Source organism: Stenella coeruleoalba (assembly GCF_951394435.1).
Source record: "Stenella coeruleoalba genome assembly, chromosome: 9".
Classification (NCBI taxonomy): Eukaryota; Metazoa; Chordata; class Mammalia; order Artiodactyla; family Delphinidae; genus Stenella; species Stenella coeruleoalba.
The window spans coordinates 90989963-91003115 of record NC_137155.1 but is presented as its reverse complement, the minus strand read 5'-3'; the positions used below and the strand labels follow the sequence as shown (position 1 = coordinate 91003115).

The 13153-nt window shown below is 37.1% G+C and overlaps 1 protein-coding gene across 9 annotated transcripts in view; it reads right to left on the bottom strand.

Moving 5' to 3' along the window:
* Nucleotides 1-949: 949 nt before the first annotated feature.
* LOC307191466 (putative RNA-binding protein Luc7-like 2) overlaps nt 950-13153 on the bottom strand; it is a 57741-nt gene continuing 45537 nt past the window's right edge. For 6 of the 9 annotated variants that reach the window (XM_079931598.1, XM_079931602.1, XM_079931600.1 and 3 more), the window contains 4 exons: nt 11926-12017; nt 9709-9738; nt 5998-6189; nt 950-2366 (listed from right to left, as the gene is read on the bottom strand). In XM_079931598.1, the coding sequence (XP_079787724.1) occupies nt 2189-2366; nt 5998-6189; nt 9709-9738; nt 11926-12017 (492 nt within the window). In that variant the 3' untranslated portion in view covers nt 950-2188. The remainder of the gene's footprint in view (nt 2367-5997; nt 6190-9708; nt 9739-11925; nt 12018-13153) is intronic. The other 3 variants (XM_079931603.1, XM_079931604.1, XM_079931605.1) reach the window with 2 other exon arrangements.

Sequence of the window (13153 nt, the reverse complement as noted above, 5' to 3'; positions counted from 1 at the left end):
TGCAATGAGAAGCCTGTGCACTGCAACGAAGAGTAGGCCCTGCTTGCCACAACTAGAGAAAGCCCGTGCACAGCAATGAAGATGCAATGCAGCCAAATAAATAAGTTAAAAACAAAAACAAATACTAGCAGTATCTAAGCCACAGAATTGTTCTAAAAGGATCTTTTAAAATGGGGTTATTCAGGGCTTCCCTGGTGGCACAGTGGTTGAGAGTCCGCCTGCCGATGCAGGGGACACAGGTTCGTGCCCCGGTCTGGGAAGATCCCACATGCCGCGGAGCGGCTGGGCCCGTGAGCCATGGCCGCTGAGCCTGCGCGTCTGGAGCCTGTGCTCCGCAACGGGAGAGGCCACAGCAGTGAGAGGGCCGCGTACCGCAAAAAAAAATACTACTACTACTACTACTACTACTAAAATAGGGTTATTCAGTTCAGGAACATGCAGGTGAGGTGACCCGCCATGGGCCCAGCCCCTGGATGATGATGATGTCCTTCACTGGCTATTGCTGACCTGTTTGTTGGTGGCCACTTAGATATATGTGGTATTTAACTCCACATATATCACTATGGTGGGTTAGGTTCCAGACAGCCTTCCTTGCACCTACCAGCTTAACCTTTTGGACCTCATTCCACACCCTAAGGTACTAAGGATTGAAGAGAACAGCACAGACCACTAGGAACAAAGTAGATAACAATTTCTGAGCAACCAAAAATAAATGGGTACTGATGCAGCTGGGTCTCCGATAAAACTCTGTATGAACTGAATGTGTGGAACCAAATATGGCAGGAAAACCTCATTTAATGAGGCACAACTTGGTAAGCTGGGAACGTGAGGTTTGTCCCCTTTAGATGTAAATCTGATGTCACTTAAAATGATTAGTTTCAGTTTCTGAGGCTTACGTTCCTGTCACATCAAATTTGTTAAAACTTACGGAACTAAAGATAGAAATAGTCCTTGAAAGGCTCTTAACTATACTCACTCACAGACCCTTATTTCATTATATTCTTGTTTTTCAAGAATCTCAAGTTTTAACTACTGTTTAAACACGAGTGGGTATATAGCTTTTCAATGCAGAAATCGTTAGTCTCATTACACTGGTTACACCATGTTTTTATTTCAATTTGCTCAATGTGAAGAAAAACAAAACAAATAAACTCAATTTCTTCTGCAGGTCTGGTCCTTCTCTACAGCGGTTGTTACAGACAGTCCTGAAGTAGCTGGAATACAGCCAGCAAGGGCCCAGGTGGAGCAACAATTCATCTTGCATCTGTAAGTATATATTTATTTCCTTTGGTGCCTTGCACAGTAAGGCACTATTAGTAACAGAATAGAAATGGCCACAGCAAGTAGTTCTAGTGACAATTTACTAGACAAGTTACAGTTTAATGGTGGTGGTGATTTTCATTTTATTATTTTTTACAATAAGGGTGTAATCTTTATACTCCACACACACAAAATAAAACAAGAAGTGCTTATGAAAGAGTCCCTGCCCCCACCCCCCATCTCAAAACATCCTGAACATAGCTATTCAATAGAACAGAAAAATCAAGACATGTTTGATTTCAAAATTTCAATAAAAAAGCAAAGCATGTAATGCAACAGCTGTTCAACCTCCCACTCTAAAATAGGCACCGTTAGACAAACAAAACTCCCGGTACTTTAAATTTCTCCAGCACACATTCCAGTATAAATGTTCTGAACTGTAATCAGCTAGTAATTAATAATGGGAATAGAACCTTAGAACAGAAGTTATATTGCTTCCCTGCACCCCTTTCTCTTACAGTTAGAGGGTAGAGGTATCAGGGGATACGGAGTCAAAGGAAGAAAAGAAATTCCCAAAGTTTGTTTTTTGGACGAGAAAGGAAGACAGCATTTTACAAATGTTCAAAAAATCCCAAGGCAAGTAACACAATTCATTCACTATCACTCCTACTAGAAAGAATAAAGACATCAGCAACTTATTATATAAAACTGTACTTTCAGAAGTGTATTACAAGTTCACCAGAAACTATGGATGTAGTTTTAGGCTTCATCAAAGAAAACAAGTTCAGATCAAGTTAGATGCTATACACCTAGCCTAGCTGGATCGGTGTCTGGAACTGCTCACTGTGTCACCCTGAACAGCTGTAAACTAAACAATAGTATGTAACTCCAGAGGAAGCTTAAGGATTGAGGATATGTACACAGCTAATTATATCTCCCCTGCTTCGCGCTCTTCAGAGCTCCTCCTGTCTTCTGATCTGCCATTAGCGCTCTCATAGGACCGCTTCTTATCTTTTCGATCTCTGTCACGAGGTGATCTGTCTCTTGAATTCCTGTCTCTGTCACGTGATGCTAAGTCTTGTTCTCTGAATCTCTCTTTTGAGGATCTGAAAAATATTAATTTGAGGAGCAAAATGTGTTGGGAAACCCAAAATCCAAATGAAAGAATCGGATAAATATTAAGGTACTGATTAGCTGAAGATATACAGAATGCATCCAAGAAAAGAGCACTACTGTATTTGACAAGGGTACTAAAACAAGGAGATGGATGAAGACAAATAGCTAAGGGTCAAAAACCATAAGCCAAAATGATTTACAGGACATTCTCATTATCTTCGAGGCAACCCTAAAGCTTCTCCAGTTCATAGCAAACATATTTAATATAAAAATAATATATAGACAATACCTTAAAGATGTTATCCAATGTTTTAAGAATATAACAATAGAATGTAGATTCCCAATCAGATGGAAATCAGTGGCTTAGGACAGGGGTCAGGAACCCTTTCCTCTTTGCTGTCTGCCCAGAGGGTTAAATATTTTAGGTGTTGCAGGTCATGTGAGTGTGGGATACTCTTCCTTTTCTTTTTGTCAACCCCTTAATATAAAAACCATCATCCATAGCTCCCTGGCTGTATAAAAACAGGCTGTGGAGCCACATTTGGCCTGCAGGCAAGTTTGCCAACACTCAGGTAAGAGAACTACTCAATGATATGGCTTTGAGCAACCATTTATTATTTAAAACTCTGCTTTATTCCTGCGGAGTTAGCTCATTCAACCGACAGAAAAAGATACAGAGAAAGATGATCACACTGTAATAAACCTTGATTAACTGTAACTGTTTAATACCACCTTTCCATTCCCATACCCAAGTCAAGAAGAAAGGTAATAAGCTCATACCAGAGATTCAATCAAAAGGAAACCCAAAGGACATTAGGGGATCAGAATTAATATGGAATCTTCTATACCTTCAACATCTAGAATAAATCAGTAACATATTACATTTATTTGGTTCTTCACGGGTGACATGGTACTTTTACATAATTCTCTCACTTAACCCACATTCAGAATTAGGATCTGAGGTCTGATTAAGTAATACTTTCAACTTCTAAGGCAGGGGAAAAAGTACTACCCTACTACCCAGTTTTAGAAATACAGTTAAAAAGGATTAAACCAAAAAGGTTGAAAGATTAAATGTCAATTTCTGGCATTCTACTTAATTAAGGTTTTAATAAGCTTAATTTAAAAATAATGTGTTAAATCATACAGTGCACATTCCTATCCATGTCTTTGTAGGAATGGAATATGAAGAGAGACGATTGAGATGATGCCTAAGAATAAGGACACGCATTGCTGGTAAGTCCCAGAGAAATAAGAACAAACTGTAAGTATCAACTAGTATTCTGCCAGAGATTACAGTGTCCTTATTACAGAAGCAGTTTTCACTCAGTATTTCACTCAAACTATCGATAATCCTGACAAAGCAGGCACCCTTCTACTAAGTAGATAAGGAAAGACAGGAGGGGTAATTAGATAATTTGGCCAAGGCCACTTTCATCCAAGTAGTCTGACTCTGAAGTCTGCACTGTATGTGTGTCTGAACGCAGCAGAAAAATGCAAACGGTCCTCATTTACCAAGGGTAACTGTTACCCGGAAAGGCCACAAGGAGAATCTACTTATATTGGAGACCAGTATCTCACAGTTGGAGCAGGAGAACGGCAAGTTATAAAAGACCTTTAACTGGGGCTAACCTTGAAATTTAAACTCAACTACTATGTAGGAATAACTTGATATTCTCTTTTATACAGTAACTGTAGATGGTAGTAGCAATTGTCTGCTAATTTTTGGCAAAAAACAAAATATTGCTTTGAAAAATTTGAGTATCAAGATTAGAAGTGCTCTTGGGAACAGAATAATTTTACAAAAATAATCCTCTTTATTAACAACATGCTGAAAATACTAGATGAGGGGTGTCAGGTGGTATGGTGGAAAAATTTCCTATATGTCTTGATTAACAGAGGAAACCTTAGGGACTAGGTCCCAGAAGAGGAGACTTCATGCCCTCTCTCCATCCCTACCACCAAAAACGACATTTAAGAGTTCAGAGACATCAGAAAAAATGACAGGTAGCCAAGCTGACAAGAGAAATTATCTAGACCTATCAACCAGCAAAATGATTCTTAAAATTTACAGTGCAGGTAAGATTCCTGAAGAATTGTTTTAAATGTATTTTTCTGGACACTGTACTGTGTGCCTAGTTTTAAGAATGAGATAAGTGGCCTAGAATTCACACCATGCGGAGCTCTGCCCTCATCAATTCCCTGCTCATTCTCTGCATTTGCCTATAATACCCAGAATATTTTTCCTACCTGGTTTTATCAATCGGATTATACCCACTCTAGGTTTTAGGCTATTCCCTGAAGCCATTTTTGTTGTTGTTGTTGTTACTCTGGTACTTCCCTCACCTAATCTCCTGTATTATTTACTCTGATATCCAGTTTAGCACTTTGTCAGTGCTCATTATTGTCAAAGATGTTATTAGTCCTGTGTCCTAACGCACTTGAATAAAGCTGCTCAACTACATTATACTTATTTTTTAATACAGTAGAAGGTATACAATTATTACTGATTTAAAGTCTCCTGAAGAACTACTTGGTTTTCTAAGAGTGGAACTTAAATGTTCTCACCAAAAACAATAAAAATATATGTGAGGTGATGGAGGTGTTAATTAACTAGATGGAAGGAATCCTTTCACAATGCATATGTAGAGCAAATTACCACAATGCCCACTGTACATGTCTTACAACTTACTTTGTCAATTATGCCTCAGTGGGGGTGGGGGAGGGAACCTATTTGGAACAAGGCAAGAATATAAGGAATAAATAAAAGAGCCTATTATATCCAACGCAGTTTGTGAGCAGTTTCGGGGAAAGGCTAGCTGAGGGGGAAAAAATAACAAAATCTGCAGAAAGCTGTTAAAAATTTATCACGAACTTTATGTGGAGTAATCCACAGAAAACTTAAGATTAGTAGATACTAGGCACTCAAAAAATGTTTCTGTTCCATAGAAATGACCTGGCTTAAGGGCCATAATGGGACCTGAGAAGTTTGGGGAGCTTGGTCTATACAGACCATGAGTGCTTAAGGCTCCACCACATTCTAATCCTTTGTCCTGATTAGATATTCAAGTCCTTAAAACATACCTCACCCTGGGTCTGCTCTCCTTGCACGTTTTGAATTTTCATGCCAATGACGTCTAACTTCCTTTAAAATTCTGAACCTGCCCTGCCCAACTAACTGTATACAACAATGCATATCTACAGTGCAGAATAAACAAGAGTATACGGAACGTCTGCTCTGAAAAAGCACACCAGCTCAAAGAAGTTCAGAAAACAGTAAGTCAGACAACTCTTAATGAAAGGACTTCTCAGAGTCCCTAATTCACCAATACATACTGGAAAAGCTCTAACAGTACTGGTACCTAAAATTATTTGCCCATAAAGTACTTTTTCCCAAGACACACTAAGCAGAGAAAAGCCATAACCTCTGCACATATTGGTTCCAATTTCTTACTCTTGCTCATAAGTATATTCTTTCTGAACTACCCATATATTCAGGAAAAAAAATGTTATACACTCACACACAAATGTGTACAAATTAGCAGATGCCAAGTTCAAACCACCAGTATTCCAAGTCTAAACTGTAAAGGTAGTTCCATATCCTCCTATGGACCTCAGTACCTCCTCCTGGATCGCTCTCTGCTCCTGTCTCTAGAACTGTGCCCACTTCTCTGGTGGCTGCGGCTGCGACTACGGCTGCTGGAGCGGGACCTGTGGCGATGGCGTTTCTCTCGGGATTTGGATCGAGTTCTCCTTTTCCGTTCCCGTGACATGGAGCGAGACCTATGTCTGCGATGCTCTCTGGACCTGGATCTACAAAAGAGAGTTAGTTTTTAGCTTTGTTGGCACTACATTTCTCATTTACTAAAGCCTCCTCTTTAAAGAGAAACTATCCCTCAGTAGCCTTATTTAACGCCAATACTATTTCAAATCAGCTAAATCTATGCTAAAATGAATTGCTGATATATTAATAACTACAAACTAGAATTTTGAAATAAAAATTAAACAGTAAAAAAAAATTAAACAGTAGTTCTCAGAGGTCAATCAGTGTTGTATAAATTTACATCAGTAATATTTTTTACGAAGGAAACAATCTGTAACACTACCACATGCCAGGGATTGTATTATCTAGATGCTTTAAGGACAATTTCATTTAAACTTCTAAGATTTTTAGTACACTTTAGAAACAAAGTATGTACCTGACGAACATGGACAGAAAGGAGACACAAGATAAAGAATATTGTTTAGGATAAAGTTACTAACTTGCTGAATTGAAAAGGTTATATGACCATTGAAATAAGTTTAAATGCCCACAATGTGCCTTGTCAGTGTAATCAAAACAGTTAAGACAGTTCTCTATTCAAGTAGTACATAATTTATTTGGGAGGAAAAAATTAACATGCATAAATCATTTTAGAGAACTTTAACTGCAAAAAAAAAAAAAAGTATTTACTTTTTGTAGGTGTACAGAGAAGGAAAAACACTTCTGTAGCCTCCGCTGCGTCACAAAACTAACTTGTGTATTGTGTCTGCGGCCAGGATGAGGATGGCATATATAGAGGACGTAAAACATTTGAGGGAAAACAACGGGGAAGAAAGGTATGAATTTTGTTAACAGCCGTTTTCAAAGTCTTGGAAACATTCTAAACTGGATTGTGACAGCTGTACAACTTTAATTTACTGAAAGTCATTAACCAGCACACTTAAATGGGTAAACTTACGGTATGGAGTGTAAATTAAACCTCAGTAAAGCGCTTTTAAAAATTTTAAGTCACTTTAAAGAATGAGGTATTTAATCAAATTATGAGAAGAGTGAGTTCAAAGGCACATTATTCAGATGATGTAACAACCACAGCTAAATAGAGTACTTTCACAATTAAATATTTCTGAAAAGAAACAGAGGGAAAAGATAAAATTCATTCCATACAAAGTTTTTATCAAATGATATTTTCTTTTATCACTCACTTTGAGCTATTAGAACAAATTATTTCTCCCAGCGCGTAATTTCATTTTACTAGTTGTCTAGTAACACCATTTACTGGGTGCCTACTGCGCTGCTCTAGGCACTGGGGAGACTGAGCAGCAAATACAGTCCTTAACCTCAGGGAGCTTATACTCTGGAACGAGGCCTACACAGATACGTAGGCAGTAAATAAAGATAGGTCAGGGAATAATGAAGGGTAAAAATGTAGAACGAAAGGAGGTGGTCATCTTTTGTATCGAATAAGCAGGAAAGGCTTTTCTTATAAAATCACATTTAAGCAAAGATGAAATGAAGTAAGGAAATCAGCTCATCAGCCAGCTCAGAGAAGACTGCTTCAGGTAGAGGGAACATGGGTGCAAAGGCCCTAAGGTGAGAGAAAGTTCAACATGTCAAAAGAATAGAAGAAACCCTTTTGGCTGCAATGAAATTAGCAAGGCAGAGTAATATCAGGAGTCTAACAAGCAGGATGACCAAGTACTTTGTCACTCAAACCAGGATGCTCTCAACATTAAATTATACAGAGGGAAAGGGGGAGCTATTAATAAATATGCTAAGAAATAAACTGTAACTACCCTAGGGCACATTGATCACTCTATAAAGCCATGGTGAGGATTTCAACTTCTATGAATGAAATGGAAGACCTTTAGAGGGTTTGAAGACAGGGCTGATATGATTTATTTCACTTTTTAAAGAACTCATTCTGGCCGATGTGTAAAAAACAGACTGAGGCGAAGGAAAGTGGACAACAGAAACAGAAATTAAGAAATTACTTCAGAGGCTATTGTAAATAGTGAGGTAAGAAGTGGCTTGGACTAGAGTAATAGAAATTAAATTTCTGGCCTGAATATCTAAAGATGTTCTATGTACAAAGAATTTAAATCTCTCTTCAACAAAGGGAGAAGCTTGCATTAACCAACCGGTAAAAAAGAACAGTATTGTCATTTAATATTTCTACTTCTCATTCTGGATTGAAAAACTCAACAACAATGTAAGTTAGTTGACACAACTGGTCCTGTTTCATGCCTTAGTTTTTTCGTGTTTTAAAGCAGAAATACCGCTGAAAGATGCTAAAAAGTAGTAGGACATCTAATAGAAACATAAGGTTTTTCTTTCATAACAACAAATGCTCTAGTTTACAGGGAAAAAGTTCTTGGGAAACAGTTACTCTTCAGAGTCAAGAATACTCGGAAGGTTTCAAAAAAGAAGATGTGATTTGAATAAGGAATGGTAGGATTTGAAAAAACTGAGAAAGGGCACTGTGCGTAGGCATGGACTCATTTGAGAAAGGCTCAGGGGACTTCCCTGGTGACGCAGTGGTTAAGAATCCACCTGCCAATGCAGGGGACACGGGTTCGAGCCCTGGTCTGGGAAGTTCCCACATGCTGCCAAGCAACTAAGCCCGTGCGCCACAACTACTGAACCTGTGCTCTAGAGCCCAAACTACTGAACCTGTGCTCTAGAGCCCAAGAGCCACAACTACTGAGCCCACATGCCACAACTACTGAAGCCCACACGCCTAGAGCCCGTGCTCGGCAACAAAGAGAAGCCACCACAATGAGAAGCCCGCACACCACAACGAAGAGTAGCCCGTGCGCAGCAACAAAGACCCAACCCAGCCAAAAATAAATTTATTAAAAAAAAAAAAAGGCTCAAGACAGGAATGAGAGAACAGCAAGTGAAGAACTAAGAAGGATGAAGTGCACCATGTTTCCTCACCTTAGAAAGAGAAAAATTGTCAGAAACTAGTAAAAACTGTGTTTAAAAAAAAGGCTTCAAAGCCCACAAGTATTAGTGCCAAAGGTCAAAACAAAGTGTTTTCTTGTCCTCTTTCTATTTAAAGGGGCATTTTAAAAATGCCCCTTCAAAGCTTTTTGGGATCACTGTACAAGGGGAGAAGTAATAAACTCAAAGTCTAGATTGGGTGCAAACAAACATTTTCGTTTCCCCCTTATTTAACTCACCATGGATTCCCTCATTCAAAATGTATCCAACTATTTATATTTTGAACAGGTACAACCTCTCAGAATGTGTTTCTTAGATGTATGACCCAAACTGATTTTTAAAAATAAATCCTGTCACATGTTTACTCTGAGCTTCTAAAGATTTTAATAAAATGCTCTGAAATATTTTTAGCTTTCTCTATACTCCAGGGCACTTTGTGATTTTACTCTGATAAAACTAAATTGTAGCTCATGAGTATCTTCTGACCAACTTCTCAAATGACACTGCTCAAATGTGAGCTATGAAAGAATTAAGAGTACTAATTATTCATTTTAAGAAAGATATTTAATCTATAAAAACTACCTTTGGAAAGCACAGCTTCACAACTTATCTTGTATAATACCTACCTTTTAGGATTCTTGCTATGTGATCGAGACCTAAAAAAAAAAAAAATCTATTTTTAGAAAAGTAACTATAAAAAAGGAAGAAAAGGTACAATGTACTGTTAAAATTACATCTTCATTTCTAATTTTTATATTAGTTTTATAAATATAAGGCTTGTATGTATGTACACAAATTTTTCCAAAAGGCACCACAAACTTTACAGACTTCACCACTCTGGCATACCCCTTACCTAGGCTACCTGGCTCTAAAAAAAAGAATATGCTCCTAGAAGACTAAAACACAACACAACTCACTAAATCTCCAAAAACCACCTCCTAGCCTGGAAAAAATTCGTTATTTTTATCTCTGTCATTTCTTCTTTCCCTCTGGGAACAGAATAAAATTTCTGATCTGTGAGACAATACTTTGTAATTATCACCTCACACTGTAATCCCTAGAACACTCAATTCAATCATACAATGTTTCTTAATATGACACACAATACTCTTATATAAAGTACTCTTCATATTTCCTAGCACATAATTAAAGCTCAACAGATAGTAATAGCTAACGTTACGGTTACTAGGAAGTCAGTCACAGGGGGTTTTTGGTGGAGAATATATACCATGGTTGCAGCATGACTTCGGATTCAGCCTGATGTAAATCTTAACTGTTTCCATCACTCACTATCTGTGTGACCTGGGCAGATTATGTATCTTCCCTCAGCTTAGTCTGTCATTTGCAAAAGAGGGATAGTAATAACAATTTCACAGGGGGCTTTCAAGTATTAGATGAATATAGGTAAATTCTTAGTGCAGTGGCTGACACATCATAAGCATCAAGTGACAGTAATTTTTATCATTATCCTTTTCAATACCATAGGTGGAATCCCATTTTGTGTGTCATTTTCTACTTATTAGTAATTTCCTCATCTTCCATACTGAGGTCCATTTCTGAAACAGTGTTAACATTTTATAACTCATGTTAAAGGCAATTTGCCATTTGTCATTAAAGAAGTAAGATGTGATGTACTTTCTCATTAACTTTACACATGTGAAAATGTAGTCCTGCAAAGAACTTTGTTTTTCATTTGACTATCACCTCAGTTCAATAGTTTATACTAGTGGCACTATATTCTGTTGAATTTTAGCTTCAGCTGAGATTTCAAATACCATTCATATTGTCTTAAATATTACAATACTGGGCAATATTTCCACAGAAACTTAGTATACACAAAAGAGAACAGAGCTAAAGCTCTGAGGTAAAATTCACCAGGAAATGAAGAACATATATATCAACGGAAGAATGACAGCAGTTCCTCTAAACGGGAACATGTCCATATGTAGCTTTGTTTTGTTTTGTCATTACAGTGCAAAAAGATTACCTGTTACAAGCCATGTAACACAAATGAAGTCAGTTTAAATGTCCTGAAATAGACTGAGTGTAACAGGATCAAAGCTTGAAAGCAGCTGACATAACCTAGTCCTGTATTATCAAAGATTTTAATTAATTTAGGGACATCTGCTGAAGAGAAGGTATTTAAATTTCAGAGATACGTAATACAATTAAGGGAACACTATTAAGTTAGAACTACACGTAAATGTTTTGTGGCATACCCCTCCCATCTGAAAATTGCTGAATTTATAAACATGATGCCACACAACTTGCTGCCAATGTGTAAAAGTGACCCAGAACATGTAAACATTCTAAATATGAAGAATATGATTTTATCAACTAATGTCAATATAAAAAGAATTGTGCACATTTAGCTATTAATAAACGAATAAAAATTTTAACAGTTTATAGCTCCTAAACTGAAGAAATACAGAATCGAAGTACAATGTAAAATAATCAATGAAAGAAGCGGACAAAAAAATACCCAAAACTTCTATCAACAAGTATATATCATAAAATAGTTCCATGCCAGCCTGGTACAAAGCTAGCCCATTATGAAAATCAGAGGGCTAGAAAAGGGCCTTGTTATATATCTTACTAAACATACAGATGTGAAGCAATCATTATTCCCTCTTCCATACATTTTGAAGGAAATCTCCTTAACTTAAACAGCCATAAGTTAACATACTTGAATAAACATTGTTTCACGTGGTAATATTTTTAAGAGTAAACAGAAATTTCTCATGTCCAGATTTATTAACATCTACAACCTTGTATAATCACATCTCTTTTTAGAACCAGGGATGTTCAACTTCAGATACTTGGACTACTCAATTACTCCATACCTCCTCAGCTTCTCCCTTTCTTCTCTCTCCCTTTCTTCTCTTCTTTTCAGGCGTTCCTGGTTTCTTTTCTCCTGCTTCTCAGCTACAACTCTCTTAAAAAACAATGACAGTTCAAATAATACTAAATGAGAAGCATTATTTACTGGGCCCATTCTTAGTGAGCATTATCCTAAACTTTACCATATCTAACATTAAAAAGTTTTTAATAAGAATTCATTTTGAAGATTTGTCAGGTATAATCAATTAAGCTTACAAGTCTGGTTTCCAAACTCTTTCCCCCCTTCCATATAAAATTTCATGTTTCTCCATGACTTCTTAATATTTCAAAGTCACTTTCACGAGATTTTTCTCCTCTTAACGTCTTCTGAACTCTAAACTCTTTAAAGATTTCCAATATAGAAATGTCTTCTGTTGACTTCTAGTTACAATCCTGAGGCTGCTGCTTTTAAAAAGTACCAGTGAAATGCTAAACAGTTCTGTTGCTAGGTCTATATTTGCAAAGGTTCCCAATTAGGTACCATTTTTGAGTTTTAACTTCAATCCAAACAATCATTTGCTATAGTGAAACTCTCTTTGTAATTTCAAAAACTTTACCCAAGGTCATCCTAGCTACTCCAAATACTGAGACGAGCTCACAGTTAACTACAAATATGGAGACGTGTCTAGGTGATTCTGATTCCACATTATTTTAAATGTCAAACTATGGATCCTGGGTTAATTTCAGTGATAACTGCACAAAAAGTCACTTCCCAGTGTTTCCCATCTTTCAGACAGTCCTCAGTTCATGACAAAATGCTACAGTGCCACCATTTTTTTAAAAAACTAGCCACATCAGATTGTTGAAAAGTAAATTGATCCTTTCCATTGACTCTGCTTATGTTCACCTCTTTAGAAATAACCTTTTTTTTGTTTGCTTATCTTCTCAGAACTCAGCAGACGAGTAAGAGCTGTGTTGCCTTTCTCACAACAGCCTATATATTTAATCGACAGTGATTGTCCTTTTTAAAAAATTGGTTTCTAAGTCCTTTCTGAAATGGGGGCAAAAGCATAAAACTAGAGGTCCTACCAGTTTGCTATTTAGTGAACTGCAAAATATTTCAAATAAATATTGGATCATTTTTTCAATCTTCCTTTAAAGTAAACATCATACTAAATTACTATTCGTTTTATTAAAAAAAGAAAGTATCACTGGAAATTTTAGGCATTATTTTAGAACCCAGTTTGCAAG